At 39.5% G+C, this 21,106-nt stretch overlaps 1 protein-coding gene across 8 annotated transcripts in view; it reads right to left on the reverse strand.

Moving 5' to 3' along the window:
• The window catches only part of NAALADL2 (N-acetylated alpha-linked acidic dipeptidase like 2), a 430,994-nt gene that overhangs the window by 12,504 nt on the left and 397,384 nt on the right, over positions 1-21,106 (reverse strand). For 7 of the 8 annotated variants that reach the window (XM_040074855.2, XM_040074854.2, XM_058422010.1 and 4 more), the window contains 2 exons: positions 10,377-10,470; positions 2,728-2,926 (listed from right to left, as the gene is read on the reverse strand). In XM_040074855.2, coding sequence (XP_039930789.1) covers positions 2,728-2,926; positions 10,377-10,470 — 293 coding nt within the window. Of the gene's footprint in view, positions 1-2,489; positions 2,597-2,727; positions 2,927-10,376; positions 10,471-21,106 lie in introns of those variants that run through there. The other variant, XM_040074860.1, reaches the window with a different exon arrangement.

Below are 21,106 nucleotides of genomic sequence, written 5' to 3' on the forward strand. Positions count from 1 at the left end.
TAGTCCAACTATTAAAAAAATTTTAATTTTCCTAGTCAGTTTGATTATATTACTTCTCATTATAGATGCATAATGTATCAATTATGCCCAAATACTGCCCTATGACATTGAGTGGAATGAGGCATTTATTTTTTTTTAAGTACCTACATACAGTGAGAGACTATAGCTATGGGAATGTGTGTGTAAAGTAGAAAAAAAATATATATATATATATATAAAAGATGTATCAGTTCCCCTGTAGTGGAGAAGCACAGGAAGGTGGCAACACTCCTGCAATAAAGAAAAAATCCACCTTTCTTTTTAATTCAAGTTCTAGGACAGAAAACATAGTATAGAACCAGAGAGCTGTGAATTAGGACAAACACAAGGCTAAAAATGATGCCTAAAACTTCAGCAAATTTGTCAAGTGCTTTGATTGAGGTTGAGAATATGAGTCCAAATGGGTATACAGGAAGCAATCATTTTTTCATGAAGAATACGTCCTTTACTGTGCACACAAATTCTTCCTTCAGAAGGCTGTAAATTACAGTATTTATGGAATCTTAATGATCTAAACACAGTTGGAGCCTGAAGGTCAAGGCTGCAAACTGCATCCTAAATTTCTGTTTACAGATGAAGCACAGTATTTATTGCTGTACTGCTTGTGCTGCTGCAGTTAAAGGGCTGCCAGCATTTCCATTATAAACCACTATTTCAGGGCTTTATAACTTGCCTATCAATCTTCTGACTGGGATGAAACATGGCATACAAGGTCCTGGCTGTGAGACTGATTTTTTTGTATGTTTTCTTTACCAAATGACAAAAAGAATAAGCTTAGAGTTTTATACAAGAAAAAAAAAAAAAAAAAAAAAAAGGTGCATCAGGTTTTTCAAGTATTTCTAGTGTTCTCAAGACACAATTACAGCTTCAGAATACAAAACACATTCACATAACTTCATCAACTAACAGAAGGACCTTCAATCCCCAAAAATGAAAAATAATCTAAAGATTTATAGTTAGATGCTCCTTATTTTTTTATTATGCAAACATACTTCAGGATTTAAATGACAGCAAAGGACATCAGCAATCTAAAGGTGTCCTTGATTCTGTTTATCTGTGCAGATTTACCATTAAAGGTAACAATTACACACCTTGGCACCGTACAAAGGTTGTATTCTTTTTAAATGAACATCTAAATGGTGATACACAAGGTGTCCTTTACTGTTGTATATTCCAGATGATGTCAGGTAAAATTATTCAGAGTAAAGTCAAAGCCAATGTTTTCTCCTAGACTTTGAAATCTTGCAGTTAAATGTATCAAATTTAATTACATTGGAGGGCAACAAGTACAACATTTTCACTTCCACAGTGTCTACTCTGCCAGTGTGAAAGCACTTGTGTTCTGTACTAAATACTGTGGAGAGCAGATGAAAAATTTGTTACGTTATGTTTGCATATCTAGTAATTGCATTTTGGTAAATAACAAACATTAATGCAGGCACTGCAAGAATTGAAACATTAGAAGACCTCAAAACCTTCTCCTTATAATCTTAAATTTTGATATAATTTATTTTTACAAATAAAGAACCGGGCCAGATTCAACAATGTTGAATGTTGCTGCTGCAATGCCACACACACATATTACATTATTATTATTAAAGAGTTTTATGTCTCCTTTGCAACACCATACCAGTTTAGACAAGACAGACAACACTGCTAAACATGAAATATTACACTTTATCTAATCCCATTTCGGCTTACTGCTTTATGTTATAAATCCAGTCACAGCAGGAAGGAAGTAAATTAGCCCCTCCCCAAATGCAATTATTCTATTTTCTTTATTACAGCTGGAGGGCTTTCATTCATTGACAGTTTTGAGTTACCCATAACTACCTTGCTTTTTTCTCCCCTTTGCTTTTGTTAAAAGATGACTGCATTTGTTTTATACCATTGCTGCTAACTGGAAGGATCCCTCCTGTGGCTGGAGCTTTCTGCTTTCCTTCCCCACCTCTACCACCTGTCTGTTTGATGTCCACTTTACACGTTCATTTGCGTGAGACACTGGATAATTTTTCCCATCACCTTAAATCAAAGTATGGTTTTGCTGCTTTAGTTGATTCTAAGGAGAGACAGAGACCTGCAGACCTCTTAGAAAGTAAAACATGGGATGACTACGACATCTTAAAACCAACCTGGGTAGTGCAGTTGAATACATAGCAGAGGATAATTCCAAGCAGAGACAAGATGTTACGAACAGTGACTGACTCAGGCCTCCTCATTAACTGAAGAGTACTGCCTTTGACTCGCTGAAACGCATCCAAGAACACTGCTATATAATTAAATATGTTAAATAATGCTACGGAGGATCTTGTACAATTCTGAATCTTCAATGAACTGTACAGAGTTTTAAATAAAAGAGAGGTGGAGCTTGTCAAGCAGTATTAGACTTCAAAATATTTTCTTCTTCTTCTGAAAGCTTCCTGTACCATGACACGTGTTTCTGTCACACTGCCTGGGCTGCCATCACACCGCGAGTCTTGTTAGCAGCGATGTCATGACAGAAATGCTACAGTGCTGCATTCTAATGACCCCTTGCATTGTAATGAGCTAATGTTTTCTGCAGAAAGGATGTGATAGGAAAAAAAAATAGCTTTAATTTTGGGCTTTTAAGGACAGTTCTGCAAACCGAGCAGCGGTGAACTCCATTTCAGCTCGGGCACAGAACGTGTGGAACGCCACGTGCCGTACCTGTAAAGCCCTGGAGGAGCTCGACGGACCAGGAAGCTTTTCTCCAAGCCTTGCAGCACATCGTTGAGCATCCTGACTCTGACAGGAGCTCGCTCCCGGGGGTCATTGGCCGGGCGCATCTCGTCTGACTGGAACAGCTCCGCCGTGTCCCTCAGCCGTGCCGCCACTGCCAGCAGCTGAGAGACTCCTGCCTCATCACCTGGGAACAGGGACAGCAAGACAGTCACCAGTGATTCACACACCACTTGTTACTCAAAATTAATTGCCCAATTAAAATCTGAGCCTTTTTCTCCCCTGTGAGCAGCATGGAACAGGTCAAGGGAAGCCATAGATCACTCTGTGTAACCTCTGATCTGTTTCTCAAAGATCAATTTGGGCTCTGGTGCTTTAGAATCTAATAAGCTGTGAGGAATGATTTTTGGGGTGCAGCTGGAAATCTAGCATTGGAAAAAGCGGCATGCAGGAAGCAATGGTTATAAATCAAGAACTACAACTTTTCCTTCTGAGAGTGAATTTATTCAATGCCATTGGGGGCTGTTGCTCTTGAGTCTGAAAGCCTGTGCTTGGATTCCATAACGACTGCTCTATAGAATACTGTAAAATGCAGAGTTTAATTGAATTTGATTCAACATTTTATAACCTTAGAGGTTAACAGCAATTGTGGAGGGTATGTGAAATTGCTCCTCTTAATCACTTAAGTCATATGCCAATGAGCCAACTTTAATTGATATCCTAATGCATACTCTAATCCAGTCAATAGTTTCAAAACTTTTTTAAACTTGGAGTGTAAACTATTGCTTTGTTAGAAACCCCACTCAGACAGCAAAAGAATAGAAGCCTGCAGCACCCAGGAGCACACCACGATTTCAGTATTTCCCTGCTCATAGTGCAGGAACAGAAATGTGAATTCGAGTACTGTGAATGCACAGCCTCCTCCCACCTGCAGTGCAGGTGAAGGGTGTGGCCTCCTTTTCCAGTGTGTGCTTCATCTTTACAAGCACATGGAAAGAGAAAGCAGAGTCTGAACTTGATAGAAAGTCAAAAGTAGTATCAGGCAGCACAAACATTTCCAGGATGCAGAATTTTTTTTTAAGATTCACTTCGCCTATTGACAAGAAATCCAACTATCCTTAGATCTTTCAAATAATGCCTTAATCAACATAAACCATGCACCTCTACATGAATGTGCAAACCTCAGGGAGTTTTGTACCTTAGTGACTGAGATAATTAAGCCAAGAAAGTGGTTCAGAACTCAAGTTCAATTAATTTTCAACTTCCTTGTCTAAGATACACGTAGAAAAAAATCACAAACAGCAATTGGGGAACACTGACATGGTTTAGCCTCAGCTGGCAAGGAATACCATGCAGCTGCTCACTCACACCCACTGGCTTCCCTGATGGAACAAGGAGAAGAAACAAAAAGTTAAAACCAATGGGTTGAGATTAGAAGAGTTTAATAATTGATATATAATGATGATGACCATAATAATAACAGTAAAAATATAGCATCAAAAAGGGAGAAAACCAAGAGAGAGACCTAAAAGCCAAGACAGACAAGTGCTGAGCAATTTTATTGGGCTGACCACGTTCAGCCTGGCCCCAGCAGCAATCGGCCTCCTTCACCACCTCAGTTTAAAGTGAGCATGATGTTCTCTGGTATGAAACATTCCTTTGGCCAGTTCAGGTCAGCTCTCCTGGCCATGCTCCCTCCCAGCTTCCTGTTATCCCTATCTGGCAAAACATGGGAAATGGGAAAGTCCTCGGGGTAAACACTACTAAGCAACAACTGAAACATCAGTGAATTACCAACCTTCATCTCATCCTAAATCCAAAACACAGTATCAGCTACTAGGAAGAAAATTAACTCTATTCTAGTTAAAATCAGGACAAACACCAACCCATTTCTCAAATGATTCATGGCTGGAGTCTGAAAGGTGAGCACATAATAGGAATGGAAAAGCAAGCAGGTATAACTAAGAAATCCAAGGAAGTGCCTGAATATAACATAATCTCCCTCTCATATGGAAAAAGAGATTTGATATTGGATACATTCCAGCAAAGGAAAAGGAGTTCATAGATCCCATACACTCCTGTCGTTCAGCTGACGAGCACATTCCAATCTGGCAAAACATGAAATGATCCAGAATACACAGAGAGACAAGATGCTGGTGGGAGAGAAACTGTCAGATTTCCTGAGACATCAAGATGAATTTCAACAAGGAACAGAAGCTCCCTGGGGGAGCAGGAGTGAGAGAAGATGGTTTATGTCTGGCCTGGTTTGGGACAAGGTTCCTTTGCCAATGACACTTGACCAATCCACCTTTCCCTAAGCAAAATGGATATCAGGCGTGCTGGTATCTTGATATAAAGGGCTGATATCTCTCTGAGTCTGCAGTAATTGAAATTCTGATCAAGTTAGGTTGATGCCTCAGGAAAATTATTCTTCAAGCATATAAGCTTACCACATTTAAGATACTTGCGAAATATCATTATCCTTAATTTTGTATCTCCAGCAAACATCCTGTGCAGCTGAAGGACTTCCCATTCTCATGTATATAATACAGGCAATGTGCATACCTTACCCTGGGACTCGTGTCCATATGGAAATGTTTAAATTCACCCTGTTAGAGAGAATCCTTTGGTTTCAGCAAAGCACTTCGTATTCTGAGTAACATAAAACTTTTATAGTTTTTATTCTGAATCATATATAAACAGTTGCAAATGTCAGCTTTGCCTTTTCAATAGGGAAGGTGAGATAAAAGGAAAATCCATCTTTCTGCATTTGGAAATGGAGCCAACCAGACCATCCTTTTAAACATAAAAATTCCTGTAAATGCTCTCCCTTGTTCTCCACAGCCCCTAAACCAACTCTGTTTTACACTCTAAACCAGCACTTGCTAGAAAACACACATCCAGGCCCTCTTCTGTGCTTCAGTACAAAACCTGCAAGCATGGGCAGTGTTACCTCAGCCAGCTAAGGACAGAACAGGCATCACAACACACTGAACTGCACCACCAAGGGAAAGTGATTTACACTTTTCTCAGGCTGAGGAGATGGGAATGGAAGGGCAAATAATTCTTCAAGGAAACCCTGCATTAACTAATAATGTCTTAAGCACCTTGTGGTGCTTTTACAGAGAAAATCAAGCACAAGTGTTACCTCGTTTAAGAGAATACAATGCCACATTATTGTATTTTGTGTTCTTTGTCCTTTTGTTTCCAGTGTGAATCATGATGAATCATCTAAGCTAGTTGTTTAGCTGCTATAAAAATAAAATTGCAAACACGGGAAAGTGACTCAAGAGCATGAGCACTCTTGATCAGGGAATTACACTGTTGACTTTCATTGCATTTGCTAAATGTAACTGGATCCTACTCCGAAACAAGTTGCACCAAACAGATATTTTTATAGACACTGAATACAAGAGCCTTTCCTGTGTAACTGATTGCTCTTATGAAAAGCACAGCTAGAGATATAACATTTTTAAATTGTGTTTGTGCCCTCTGTTATGAAAGCACCTACCTACAAGTACTTATAGGAAAGGGAGCACAGACAAATCAGCATTTAAAGGCATGATGCTTGCTTACCATATATGTGAACATGTGTTTCCATGTAAGAGAAAAGGGAAATTGCTTCAGGTTTGGCTTGCAAATTCTGAATCAGCTATGATGTGCTGCTGTATTCACTAGGGAATTTTTCATGGTCTGCAAAACAGGATAAGCGGACCTGGCAGTAGAAAATCTGAATGGGAAAGCTTTTTAGGAAGCACCCTAAAGGGGCAGAAACACAAATCCACAGACATCCTTCGTGCAAAGAATATGTTGCCATAAGCTTCAATTTTGCTACCATGACTGCTAGAGCCCAAGTAAACTAATCTGGTGTTGCTCCAAGTCTTTTTTCAAAGAAGTTATGTTTCAAGAGGAATGTTGTGACATTTTACTGTGTGCATGTCAATACAGGAGCCTGGAGAAGAGCAGGCTCCAGGGAGACTTTATTGTGGTCTTCCAGTACTGCAAAGGGCTTTTATAAAGAAAATCTGGGACAAACTTTTGAAACAGGACAAGGGGTAAGGGTTGTAAACCAAAAGATTAAATTTAGACTCGGTGTAAGGAAGAGATTTTTTTACAATGAGGATGGTGAAACACTGGGTTGCCCAGGGAGGTGGCAGATACAAACATTCAGTGCCAGGCTGGATGAGGCCCTGAGCAGCTGCATCTACTGGAAGATTTCCCTGCTCACTGGGGACTAGATGACATTTAAAAGGTCCCTTCCAACCCAAACTATTCTATGCGTCTATGAAGTTATCAATAACTTTGTACAGAGGTGCTGAAACTTATGGCCTACTAACAGAAAAGAGATGCTCATCCTTGCCCTTCAGAACTAAATGTTCATCCATGGAAAATGCATTTTTCCGTGACTGTTTTTTTAAAGGCTGAAGAAAGGTGGTAATACATATTACCCTTGAATAGATACTGAAGACAAGATGCCCAGTGTCTCATGACAAAAGAGGTTTTTCTGTCTTATGTACAAATCTGTACAGATTTGTAGCATTTTTCATCTCTGTCGCAGTCAAGAATAAAGGGTGGGAACAGTAAAGAGGGAAATTTTCTGAACATTGCAGACAGGAGGGAAGAGTAACTCTGAAAAGCACCCAAAATGATCAGGGAAATACAGTCAAGCAGGTAAAATGATGCCAAGATGAAGAGCAGCAGATAGCTGTAGGCAATGAGCATGCATCCATCAAGTAAATGAGAGAGATATGGTTCTCTATTGATTTTTCTAAGGACAGAGAGTTTAGCCCGATGTTTTGGAATGTATGGGTAGAGACAGGGCTGTGGAAAGTCACAGAGACTTCCCCGGGAACAACTTATTGCAAACCAGATTATTTTAAACTTCTGCTGGTGCTGCCTACTATTATCACCCCAAGTACTTCAGCTGCTGTAACATCTGTAAAACATCCATTCTGGGGAGAAGAAAGGGCCTAACTGATAGGAAGCCACACACAGCTGACACTGCGTCAGCCAAAGAGCTTTAAATCATAGTTCTTGCACTTCTGGAAAACCAGAAAATCTCATCCACCCTTAATTTGTCTTCATAAGCCTCTCCCTCTCAGCCAGTGCCTATCAGAGATGGCTACAAGCTGCTCCAGCAGCCTGTGCTGACAGCCACAAGTGGGGGTCTCACCTCGCCTGCCTGGTGCTGCACAGCCACGATTCACAGCTGGGGCACAGACACCGCTCTAGAAAGGTTTGCACGAGTCCGAGTGACTGGCAATAATAAATGACGTCAGCTTCTACAGCACCCAACAGAGGGACACCGCCAACCTGGCTGAGCTAATTTTTGTAAACTGTGTGGCTGAACTTGTTACTGCTGGGACAGTCAGGTGCAAAGGTACAGAAACGCTTTTAATCCTGATGAGACGCCTGAGAGTCTCCGATATCAACCCTCGACACTTGCTGTAACATACACTACAAGGAGCACAAGTGCTAAGAGCTTTCAGCAGAAAATACAAATATGTTCTGGATAAAAAATGCTTGTATACATAGAAAACACTTCTATACAAATGATTGTGCATTTTTACTTGCATATACAAACAAAGCACTTCTACAGGAGCGCTTAAAAGCACTGTTGGTATCATTCACACACCAGATTTGACATCTTGCCTGCACCCTACCTCAAGAGATAAATTGGATTTTCATAGGATGCAAGGCCAGCAATATATTCATGTATTTGATTCAAGTTAAAATGGGTCTTGATTTTAAATGTATGGAAGGCACAAATCCCACACAACTGCAAGGTGTAGCTACAGAGGATTTTCTAAGCAGCCACTTATTTCTGCATTTGTCTAAAATATCACATCTGTGAGTAGACAGGCAACAGCCTGACTAGCCCTGGGGACCTGGATTTCAGTCTTGGAACCCCCACCTCCCATCATTTATGACCACAAGGTTTCCTGTTAAACAGCAGGCCAAAAGCACAGGCAAAAAAAGAAATCTCTGCAGCCTCAATCCTTCCTTTCAGATAAACCCAAAAGCAGTGGTTTGTATCCAGGAGTTCAGGTGTGTGCAAGGGGAGAGAACACATGTCACTTAACAGCCTCTCCCCATCTTTCTGAGGAACAGGCCAGAGCCATATGAACGTGCTGAGGATGACACAAGTTGCCATCCACACTATCCTGAATGTAAGAAATGGTCTGTGAAGTGCTGAGTAATATCCCTGGGAATTTAGCAGAGTTAATTGTAGACACCCACCACATTACAGAGTTAAATCCCTTAGAAATGCAAATAAATGCAGTATTAACAAGTATCAAGGTATACACAACTTTTTGCTAGTATATCCAGGAGATTGCGAACAGTGACTCAAATATTTACACAAAATTTAACTTGGAGCATGTGAGAAAACCCAACGGGTAGTAAAATCTGTCTTCAAGGAATTGGCTGAGCCAGATCCCAGAGGCACAAAATTAAGCCTAATGAACAAATATTTTCCATGTCATGCTGATTTACCTTCACCTTTTCTACATTTACAGTTTGCATTGAGTTGGAGAAGGAAACAACTTACTAAGGTATTCCAACTTTGAACTGGAAAATTTGGACAACGTAAAATCTTTTGAAGAATGAATAAACTCATGAGCCACATAAAAAAGGACAACTTCTCATTCAAGTAACTGAAAAAGGACCATTGTCTTAACGCTTTACAACATGAAAATAAACTGTTCTTTTATACAAGTCAGAGACAGACAAGACATGAAAGCCACGAGAAAAATCATTAAACAAAACTCCAAAAGTGAACAGCTGGGAGAAAATTTACCCTGCTGGCCCTACAGCATAGGAAATAATTTTCTCTCCCCTGAAGTGGTAGAGATAAATGATTTAACTGAAGTTAGAGAAAAAAAGTCAGTTTAAATCACCGTTTCCTGTTACTCAAAATAAAGACAGAGGATGAACAATAGACAGTATCTCGTGTTCAGCTGAGGGAATACCAGCTGAGGCACACTCTTCATTTCATGATCATCCCTTGCTGTGTTTAGGCTGAACTAAACCAATGTTTACGTGGCAAAACAGAGCTAAAATTACTTGTCTCTTTAGATGCTCAGTGATTCCAGTCCAATACTTGCCTACTGACTCCTACATCTTTGGAACGATGGATGGCAAAGATTAAAGAAAAGGTATCATACTCCTATGAGTATGTGTTACAGAAAAGTGGTGCTTTATAGTGCAGGGAGTGAATGAAATGCAGGGGTAGCACCTCAAGATTGCAAAAAGTCATTACATTTGAGATATGATCTTACAATCAGCTGAAGGATATGTGAAGTTTGGGTGTGATTTTAAAGAACTTATTTCTCTATTTAACAGATCAACTTGAGAGTTTCATATACCTGTAAACAGAAATATTTTTCAAAGGCCTTAGGACACTACAGGTAACCTGTGTTGCTTAATTGACAAAGTAACATCAGAAGAAATCTAAAAACTTTATGGCTTTCTTTAGCAACAAAACCTGCATTTTATTCAGCATTATGTAATGACACTATTTAACTAGTAAAATCACTGGCTATTATTTCAAGTATTGAAAATAATGTATCAGGGATTAGATGATGCTTTTTGACCCCTGTATTAATGGAGAACAATATTCCTCTAATGAAAATTACCTTTCAGACTGTTCTGGACTTCCAACGCGATGTCGAGGGCATTGAACGGCAAAACCGGGTCAGTGGCAATTTGCAAAGTCACTTGTCCTGTTAGCTGAAAAATACAAAAAGACCCCAAACCCAGTCAAATTATTTCCATCAGATTTAATAGCCAGCAGTTGTTTTGGATTAGCACATGTTTTCATTGCACTGGATTTTCAGGGAAATGTGATTAAAACCCCTTAAGCACATATTTATGAAAAGGAATACAACCAGGGCCAGTATCTTCCTATACAACATTACAAAATGTTCAGAGAATACAATTTATGACCACACACAAGAATTCTGTGTGTCTTCTCTGGACTCAGGATGCTGCAGGATTCTCTGAAGGACCTTTTTGCTTTGTTTTCAAATAAAATATCTCAATACTCTAAACATGGGAACGAAGTTTACAGTTTTACTCAGTTTTCTGGTCTTAGCTGTTGGATTTTGAGAGTTTTCATGACTAAAATAAAGCATCACAGACATTAATGGTCAGAAGATCAAGCCTAGGGATAAATGCAAGCTGACCTGAAAACCCACTGCCTTTTGAAGTGTTACGTGACAACTCGAAGCACGCAGATGTACAACTTCCAGGCTGGACAGAACACTGCTCTCCCTCAGGAACAGAAATTCCCCAAAGAGAACTCTCAGTCCACTCCAGACTAGACGACAGCATCTGTCACAAAAACTCAGCGGCATGAATGCTTCTTTTTGAACAGCTCACAGATAAGGCAGGGGCTGAGTGGCCTGAGAGCTTTTTTCTGCTTACAGAAGGTCAGTTCTGCAGCTCGGGGCTTAGACATGCTACAGGGGCTGTGTATAGAAATACATCTTTCTGCTGAACTACACCTAGCTGTGATTAAACAGAGGATTTCAGTCTCCAGGCTGCCAAGTCCATCACTGTTCATGGGAGCTGTAAAAACACACTGACAAAAACATGCAAGAAACTTCCATTCATCTTTTTCATATCTTGATATTGCAAAAAGGGAAAAAATACCTGTAAGGCTGTGCTCTAAAATGGAATGATGGCTGCAGGTGACGGTGACCATGTTGATAAAAATGCAGACTGAATAGAATCGTATTGTACAATTCTTTCCAAGGTGTTGAGGGAGCAAGAGTAATATCTACCCTTCAAAAGCAATATGACAGATTCTGTGCCAAAAGTAGCATTTTAATTTTACAATAGAAAGTAGTGGGAAAAGACAACAAGCCTCAGTAATATTAAAAACAATAGCGGAGCAATTGCAAAGGAAAACCATCTCCCAGGAAAGTGGATGAAAGCAGGGTAATATCAGAAATACAAGTTTTTTGGAGAAAGATTAATAGAGCCTCACAACATTTCTCAGAAAGCACCGAAGAAATGACCTGGCCACAGACTGGTTTGAGGGAACATGCTGTGTATCAGACTGCAGCCCACACCTGAGCACAGGTGTGCTGTGAAGCTATGGACATTTACCTCTAGAGAAAACAGTATCACAGAAGGCACGAAGTAAAAAAACTCTACCGTATATAGACAGAGAAAATACAGGCAGGAATAATGTTATGTCAGGCCACTGTCAGGAAAAACAAAAGAACTAAGAGTGAACTTAAAGATAAAAAATACTATGTCTGGACAGCTGTGTTGAAGTATTACACAGTAACTTCTTATGAAGAAACTTCCCAATTCCTCAGGCCATCAATGCTCAAAGGCCATTACATTATCTATCAGTGATTATACACAAAAAGTGTAGAAAGTACTAAAAAACAATGGTCTAAGAGACATCAGAGAGGTATTAAGGAAAGACAAAAAAATAGAACTGTTAGGGCAAACTAAAACCTGTACAAGACTGTACCTAAACCAGGTCCATATAATCCAGGCATAAGCAACTGTAAAAAAACCTGGTTCTAAATATCCAAATACCACACAAAATCCTTCCATGTCCTGGATGGAACTCTTGCAAGATGTACTACCCAGAGCATGGACACCCTGTGACAACCCTGTGATAAGGTTCCTACAGATAAACGACTGTGACACTGAAATAACATCCCAATGAAAAGCAGGTGTTCTACACAGACCCCACTGATACCCAGGACAGCTCTAGAGCACACAAAACACTTAAATTCTTCCTTGACAACCCATTTCTGCTACAGCTTTCACTAAATGGTAACACACATATATATATATTCAAAGGTATTTTAGGAAGAGACATCAACAGTTAAACCTTGCTGCTGATACTATACAATCTGTTACCACAACGTTTAAGAACACAAAAGCAAGGGGAAAATGCTTCTTTTGTGAAGCAAGAAAGTAGCATTTAACGAGGACAATAACCTACTAAGCAACTTTCCTTTTTATCATTATCTCCTGTAGAATCTGGCTTCATTTTTATAAATTCTTGCCTTATTTGTGTTTTTTCCAAGGAATTTTAGTTTGCTTTCAACTAAGGCAAACCAAATCAGTTTTCTTTTTCCTATTTCAATAAAGTGATACCATTCAAAACTTATGACTGACTGAAGCACTTTTAGAAATTTTACAGTCTCTGTCTAACACTGCAGACATCTGTGTGTTAGCAAACAGGCAGCAGTGGTGTTTATTAAATCACGTACTTCGTGGGCTAATCTGGAAGAAATCAATCATGTAAAGGAAAGCTCGGAGCATTGATTTGAACAGAGTAAGTAATAATGCTGCAGAGGCATATATCAAACCCACATAAGGCAGCAAGACAGAAAAGGCTACTGATTTCTTATTTATAGTCTTATTTTTGGATATACCATTCCCCTGAGCGCAACACTGAATATACATGGAAAATAAAGACAAGCTTTGGCCCCCTCTTCCCAGGTGAAAAATGCATCAGACTGACTACTGAATTATTAAATGCAAGAATAATTTAGCAAAGAGTAAAGACAACCATTTTCTCATGAAGTGAAAAGTTAAAGCAGCATGATTGGTTCTATTCCCCTACTGAAGTGGTTAAAACACTAATGACAACTTCTCGAATAGCATTTATACACACATCATACACACACTAACTGATGTAACATTTACACAGTTATAAAGTCTAAGAAAAGCTCTTGGAGTTCAAATGCTAATTTAGCCCAAAATTATTTTCTTATTTAAAAAAAAAAAAAAAAAAATGAGTAACATTTCCACTGCAGTTGGCTGTGGGAAAGGTGCTTTTCGGTAAATGAAAATTTATTTGATGAACTTCCAATTACTTTAAAAATAAGCACTAATGTAAAATGTAACAATAATTGTAGAGTTATACTGTATTTGTTCCCTCTGAGGGTGGGCAGGCCCTGGCACAGGGTGCCCAGAGAAGCTGTGGCTGCCCCTGGATCCCTGGAAGAGTCCAAGGCCAGGCTGGATTTGTCCTGGAGCAGCCTCGGACAGTGGAAGGTGTCACTGCCCATGGCAAAGCTCAAAGATTAGTTTTAAGCTCCCTTCCAACTCAAACTATTCTGTGATTCTATGCGTGCTGCAAAACAAATCTGAATATTTAAAATAGGTTTATACAAAAGTAACATTATTTCAAGGTTTTTTATTTTAAGGCATAAACATCTTTGTAGAAAGGAAATAACTGCTGTCCCTGCCTTTACTTCTCTGACACTGTGTAGATCCCAAAAGATAAAAAGAAAAACCCCAAATTTCAAAAAAATGCTGGTGTTATGTTGCGTCGTGTGGATGATTCAGTATCACGTGACATTTCCAAATGATGTTGTATGTTCTTTTTCCAGAGTTTTACAAACTATTCCTTCAGGAACTATGTACTCTTGCAATTCCACCTATCTGTGAGCCTAATTTGACTATAAAAGCCAATTTTCAGGAACATCAGGTGGATCCACAATACTTTCTAAAGGTTGGTGACATAAAAGAAATACCTGGATTAAACACACCCAATATGTTCCTCTATATAAATTATTAATATACTTTACAGTTTTAGCAGTTTTACAACGCAAATAAGGAAATGAAATAAAGTGGAGTTTGGGGGGATTCATCACAGGTTTGGTTGGGTTTCTTTGCATGCCACAGCTGTTTTCTCAGGGAGTTAAACTCAGTGCTCAAGACAACTTTCCTCCTCAAACATCCAAGCTAGCAACATAAAGCACGTCTACTGGCATACAAATTTTATTTATTTATTATTTTTTTTAACCAGGAATACTTGAAGGCCAGGCTAGATAAATGTGAAAGGCTCTCACACATCCAGTTTTGCTTTGGGGACTGAGCCTGCCTTGCAGGGACAGCAGAGCTGTCTGGTTTTACTGACAAGGCAGGGACGGCCACCCATCCTCCACTCTGCCCCAGCAGCGGAAACTTGCGTGAATAAAATTAAAACAGATTTAGTGGGTATGAAGAGATGAAAATATTATGCGTGGAGAGAGATCAGTCTGCTAGAATAAACATCAGCGTGCAGGCAGTTTCTGTAACGCTGAAGTTTACACGCCAGTCTTGAGGGGTCTTTTTTGGGGTGTTTTTTGTTTAGTGGAATTTGAAACTGTGCCAGCCTGTTCTGTGCAAACCTCAGTGGGTGGAAGTGCTGAGCCTTTAGGACATTTTTAGTTACATTAGGAGCGTTGAAAATCTAAACAGACATCTCGGATCTCTTCATATGGCAAGTTACTAACAACATAACTTAAAAAATCAGGTAAACTGCCACGTTTATCCTTCTGTAAACACTGTCTTCAGCAGTGCCACACTCCAGTTCTACCTGTTGGAAAGAATTAGGCTCAGCTTCTTGAAACCTGAGTTTTTTGAAGCAGCAACTCCTTTGAATTTCAAGCCGCATGCCTCTGCAACATACTTTTAAAATTTTATCCCATGCATGTTAACAACACTTTACTGACATCTGTGCACTTCCAGAGGAAAGCAGCACACACACACGGCAGCTAATCCACCAAAACCTGGACAAACCACGTGAAAGGAGAGGTAATTTAACACAGCAGTGTGGTAGACCTGTGCAGATTCTCAGCTACAGACTCAACATCCCCCTGGTCCCTACGACTGCCCACTACAGATCCAAACAATCCTGGGTTTTTTTCAAGTCATGTTTGCCCTCACACCTGACACTTCTCCCTCCATACATTACCCCTGGGGTTCATGGATGAGGAAAGAAACCGGCAAAATTCTGTGCTGTTTAGGGGGATCAGTAACACTGTGCTGAAAATAACACTTTTTCCCTCTTTTCCCTTCCCTGAGGTGAGTGGAAAGGTTTAACTTTCATGACTGGCTGTTGCACTGTCGAATCTCAGCTTTGGAGAGTTCTTTTGCATCAAGGGTCTCTCTTCCCACACATACTGATGAGCAGAGTGACCTGCTGAGATCTTCTGACATTAAACCAATTATAAACAACAGCTTCAGCCTCCACACCCATGTAAATAAGGAATGAATATCTGCACATATTAACAGCCCCCCTCAGAACCAGTTTTAGTAATCTCAAATGTTAAAATAATCAGCCTTCCTCACCTTCTCCCCGCATCGAAACTGAAGAAATATTTTTATTAATACAGGCAAATTTCATGAAGATGCTTTCTTCTGGTTCCCCCTATCTGCTCAACTTCCTTAATGTTATCAGACTTCCTTAATTAAACATGAGAAATTGAGTCTATTTAAAGGAAATCTGTAATTCCCTGGCAATAACAATTTCAGCACCTAGTGTTACCAGATGAATGGCAGCAGTCGTGAGACTCATGATAATAATGAGCATTTTTAATGGTGGGATCTCAATTTACTGCAGAAAAATTTCCTGCAGGATCAGTCTACACAGCAGGTTTTTTATATTCATCACCTTCCAAAAAAGTTAACTGAGTCATACAAGAAAAATCAGAGGCAGGAACACGAGAAAACAACCAGTTCTTTGACCCTCTATCTTTCTGAAAATGACATTCCCATGATAAGGCAAAGAAATAGAAATCTGGCCATAAACATGCTTGTTTTGCATTAAAGCTGTCAAACTTCAAAAATTCATTTTTTTAACATATTCAGTAATACCATGTGGCTTTGTTTTTTTAATTTTTTTCTTCTTTCCCCTTACTGAAATTTACCTTGGCAGCAGGACGTGTATTCACACCACAGATCAAATGATATTTTGGGGCACCAGACACTGAATGGAACACACTGCATTTTAGGACAGTAGAGGGCTCTCTGAGAAAGGACTGTGGAGAGTCTGTGCTACAGTAGGTGAACCAGAGCACAGTAATTCATAAGAAATACCTATTTCTGAGCAAGGAAAGTGTGAGGTCTTGCAAATATTAAATACTTTATTTCAACACACCCCCCCTGCCCTGGTCCCAAAATAATTTAATATTGTTTTATTTACTCTTAGCACAGAAAATATTGATTAGGAAATAAAAGTGATTGTGAATAAAACATGGACTTTCCCTCCCTTCAGGTATCCAGTGCACAGCAAGCAGGACTTGACTGTTTGTATGAGGGTGGCACACAGCACTAGGCATCCCCAAAATTACACATGAAGATAATCCAGAACTATGGTAGCTTGGGCTGGCTCTGGAATACAGATCTCTATTTACATGATCATACACTATCATTTCTACATGATTCATGATGAGGTTCTGAGGCACTGATAAATCAAGGTCAAAAGCATCCTTTTAAGTGATTAATTTGCTTAAAATCTAATTTGTTGGCTAATTTAGTAATATACAGCACAAAGAGCAGTGAAAGTACATTTTGTATGGATTTCATTCACAGCTGGGAGTGATCATCCATCCCACTACTTTCAGTTTCTTGCACAAAAAAGGAACTCCTACTGATCTCTGCTTTGCTTTTTTTGGGTACATGTTGAAATTACTGCTTTTCAAATTATAAGTATGTGGAGATATATATATTTTTGTGAATCCAAATGCAGTTATGTGAAATTCTGGCTATCATGGTGTGATTGATGGGGTGGTCCCAGGAGTTGGACTTTGATGATCCTTGTAGATCCCTTCCAACTCAGGATTTTATACTATTCTATTAAAAAAAAATATTTTAAATTGCATTAACTTATAGTAAGGAATGATTCCCCATGCTCTAGGTTGTAACTCCTTGGTATTATCCAGAGTTTCTTTCCACTCCTACCTTCCATCCACGTCATGCTGCTCCTCACACAGTCAGAGCCTGGCCCATTTTTGGCAGTTCTCGTGCTCTTGTTACCGCAGGGGCAGAGGAGAGGGATGATTAACTCACTTCCAAGACAATGGCTTTATTGAGTTAGGCTTGGCACTGTGTACATGAACCTGTGTTCAACCCAGTTTGTTTGGAGCTGAGGCAGAGGCACTTTCTGTCTGCACAGGTTACTGCTTACACAGCGAGCCATGAAGTCAGCCGTGGAGCACATGAATGTAAGCAGCAATAATCTCGAGGTGATTTTCTAACCATCTATTTCATATTTATGCATGTCAAATTCTCGTGGAATCTGCATGCAAAGATGTGTTGAATCGACTTCTAGAAGGGCTGCCAGATTAAAACCTTAGGAAAAGGAGTTAGTCAGAGTTTTCCCCAGCATGCAAGGTTGTGAGCATGCAAAAAGATGGAGCAGAATGGTCTTTGCAACTCTTGAGCTCTGGCTGAGGAGGCCACACCCTGACAATACAGATCTTTACATCTTTACAAACCTTCATGCTGGATTTCTTATAGAGAATTTTTAAAATCTGCTCCAGTGTTAATTCTCTTTTAGCTCCAGTGTTAAAGCCAGGTTGCTCTGGTTACCAGCTGTGGACTCTGAGGGTGACAAATACTGAAAAGTTTGCTTTAAAGTATAATGATCTGCACGGAGCATTCCCATAAACCCAGATACCATCACTGCACAGGAAATGACCTCTTAGATTCTTTCATTCTCTGCCCATCTTCAGGTTTGGAAGAGGAGAGGGAAGCAGGGCTGGATCCTTTTTAAAGAAGCAATGTTAGCTGCCTGGAGCTGGCTACAGGCAGTCCTGAGGAAACAGATTTAGCTATTGTTCTGGCACAAAGAGAAACATATAATGAAATATGAAGCAAAATTTATCTCCATAGATCAGTGAAAGATCTCCAATGACAATGATCATGTACAGAAATTGCATCTTGGACAGATGTTAACTAAGAGATGTAAACTTAAACCAAAACTACATCGCTTGCTTTTCTTTATTTGCATGTGTAATAAAGACATCTGCAGGGTAAAACATGCAGCTAGCTATCAGTGCACATGCCTGAGCACAAGAAAATGCATCTTATTCTTGTTATAAAGGGAAGTTTGAAGTACAGAAAGTAAAAGTCCTCTCAGAGCAACAGATGAGAGGCGTCAGTGCAGATTCCTGTGGACTGGTATGAAAACACAAACCAGGCTGTGATTAAGAGCCTGGACACCATGATCTCCTATGCTACCAGACAGCCTTCCCTGAGTTTGCTCCCAGCTAATGAGCATCATTCCCTTTCCCTGCCTTCTGTGTGTGCTTAGGACACCAATCAGGATGTTGGCACAACCAGCCCTCCTCACCCACAGGATAATCGAAGCACAGGATGATGGGACTCAACAAGATAATTGATAATTTTGTTAAATTTCCAGACAGTTGGCTGGGCCCTGCTGGTCTCGGAGCCTTCCAAGGCAGACAGTAATGACTTAAAGATAAAAAAAGCAGCAGTGCAAGTCTGCATTTAATCACCCAGGTTCATAAGGGTTCTACACAGAGATCAGCCCAGAAAACTCTATGTTGCCACAAAGCCCTAATTAATCAGAGCATCTCCTCACACTCTTCAAGATACATGCATGAACCAAGAGTCTTCCTGAACTGGAAAAAATCCCAGGATCACACAGACAAGGACATCCAAGAACTTCCCAAGTTTCTATTTGATCTGTGAAGCCACTTCTTCCACTGCATCTACAGGACTCGGTCTGAAACTTGTGGCATTGTTAAAAACTAGACAATAGTCATCAAAGGAGTGTAATAATAAAGAAATCTGCAATAGGAAGCTTCAACCACAGACTTCAGTTTAGACCTTGATATCATCTTTTTAATCATTCTTCTCTTACAGAAATGGATTTGATTTAATTGAACTCCAAATAAAATGTCTCTAATCATACTTCATCAGCATGCAATTATTATTCAAGGGAAACCATATGTACTATTAAGCACTCTTAATTAAAATAATGCATATAATCTACTTCAGCATGGAACAGTCATTCTCCTTGATGTTCATTATTATTTTTCTTCTATTATTGTGACAATACATTTTTTTCCCTACTTTTCCTCTTCCATCTCAATTTCATTTATACACTTCTCCAACATTAAGGATCACGATATCAGGGCACTGAGATGCAGTAATATACCACCATCCTTAAATTTGGCATCACATGACCTTCAAAATGAGTCAGACCTGACTACGGAGATTGTGAGATGAGGATGAGGAAATGCTGTCAGAGGAGCCTCAAACTACACTCTGTTTAGCCCAAACTTTATCTGCAATTATGTCTTCTAAGTGGCCATACTGAAAGAAGAATCTATGCTAGGCAGCAGCCAGTCCTTAGACAGAATTTAAGGAGAACCAGGGACAAAGAAAGAAACTGAATTCAGAAATTGAAACACCTGAAGAAAATCATCCACAATGGGTTAAGGAAATAGCTCCTTGAGAAACTTGTCAAACTTGGACAGTCAATTCAGCATACTCAACAGAATAAACAACATGGAAAGAATAATGACATTATGTATTAAAGTCTCACTACCCTCTCAAGCTCAGAAAAGCTGAGATATCTAATAGGTACACACAGAAAATATTGCTCTTTTCTCTCTTGCCATCCCTTGATGCAAAGGTACAACAAATTTTTTCTCTTAGGTCACTCTAATCAGTCAGGATTGGAGCCCTGGCAGTTCATTAAACACGACAGACAGTCCCTGAGGGAGAGACACCAGTGAACCACAGTGCTGAGCATCCCAGAGAAGCTGAAAATACATCATGCTGCACTACAGAGCTCATAGAAAAGATCCATCAACATGAAAAGGCACATTCTACCTCAGGGGAGAATTCACTGGGGCTACCCCCAGACACCAACATTTGCTGCAACTTTCACAAAGAGGCTTAATTTCCGTCTTAGGCAATTACTTCAGTTAGGGTTAGAATCTGGTCTTGGATTTACTTGCATAGGATTTACCACGACAGAAAAGTATTTAAGCTTCTTACTAGCATGAGAATTCAAAGGCGGAATTTCTGTGTATTTTTTCCCCACTGTTTTTCCTATCTGAAAATTCAGTCTTCAATGTAACTAAAATAAGAAGTAATCAGCTGACTTACAGTAATAATTTTACATTTAAACCTCAACAAGAGCTCTGTAATTAAACAGTATAACTTCACAAATAAAGGTGGGGAAAGGTTGCTTGTTGTATTTTAACAAGAAAACATTAATTAAAGATGAATGTGTCTGGGCCTGAGCAACCTCCCCTCAGGCCTGGGGGAAATGCCAAGTCTGACAAACTCTTTGAGTCTTAGGAAATCCCAGGTCAGTTTGATGAACTTACTAAGGTATTTTATAATTAGCTGGCACGTTCCTGATACTACCTTTTTATCTGAAAAAGAAACTCCCTCATCTTTCTAACTTGTCCCTTAAAAACACTGATTAAAGATGCAATAAATAATCTTTCCCATTACAGAATATTTATAGAAAACAGAAAAAACTCGGATCACAGAACGGCCCTTAAAATTCATAAGGAACCCTAGCTGTAAAACTCCAGGTATCTGAAGGTAAAATTGAGATTTATTAGCACATCTG

The sequence above is a fragment of the Hirundo rustica genome, chromosome 10 (genome assembly GCF_015227805.2).
Source record: "Hirundo rustica isolate bHirRus1 chromosome 10, bHirRus1.pri.v3, whole genome shotgun sequence".
Classification (NCBI taxonomy): domain Eukaryota; kingdom Metazoa; phylum Chordata; class Aves; order Passeriformes; family Hirundinidae; genus Hirundo; species Hirundo rustica.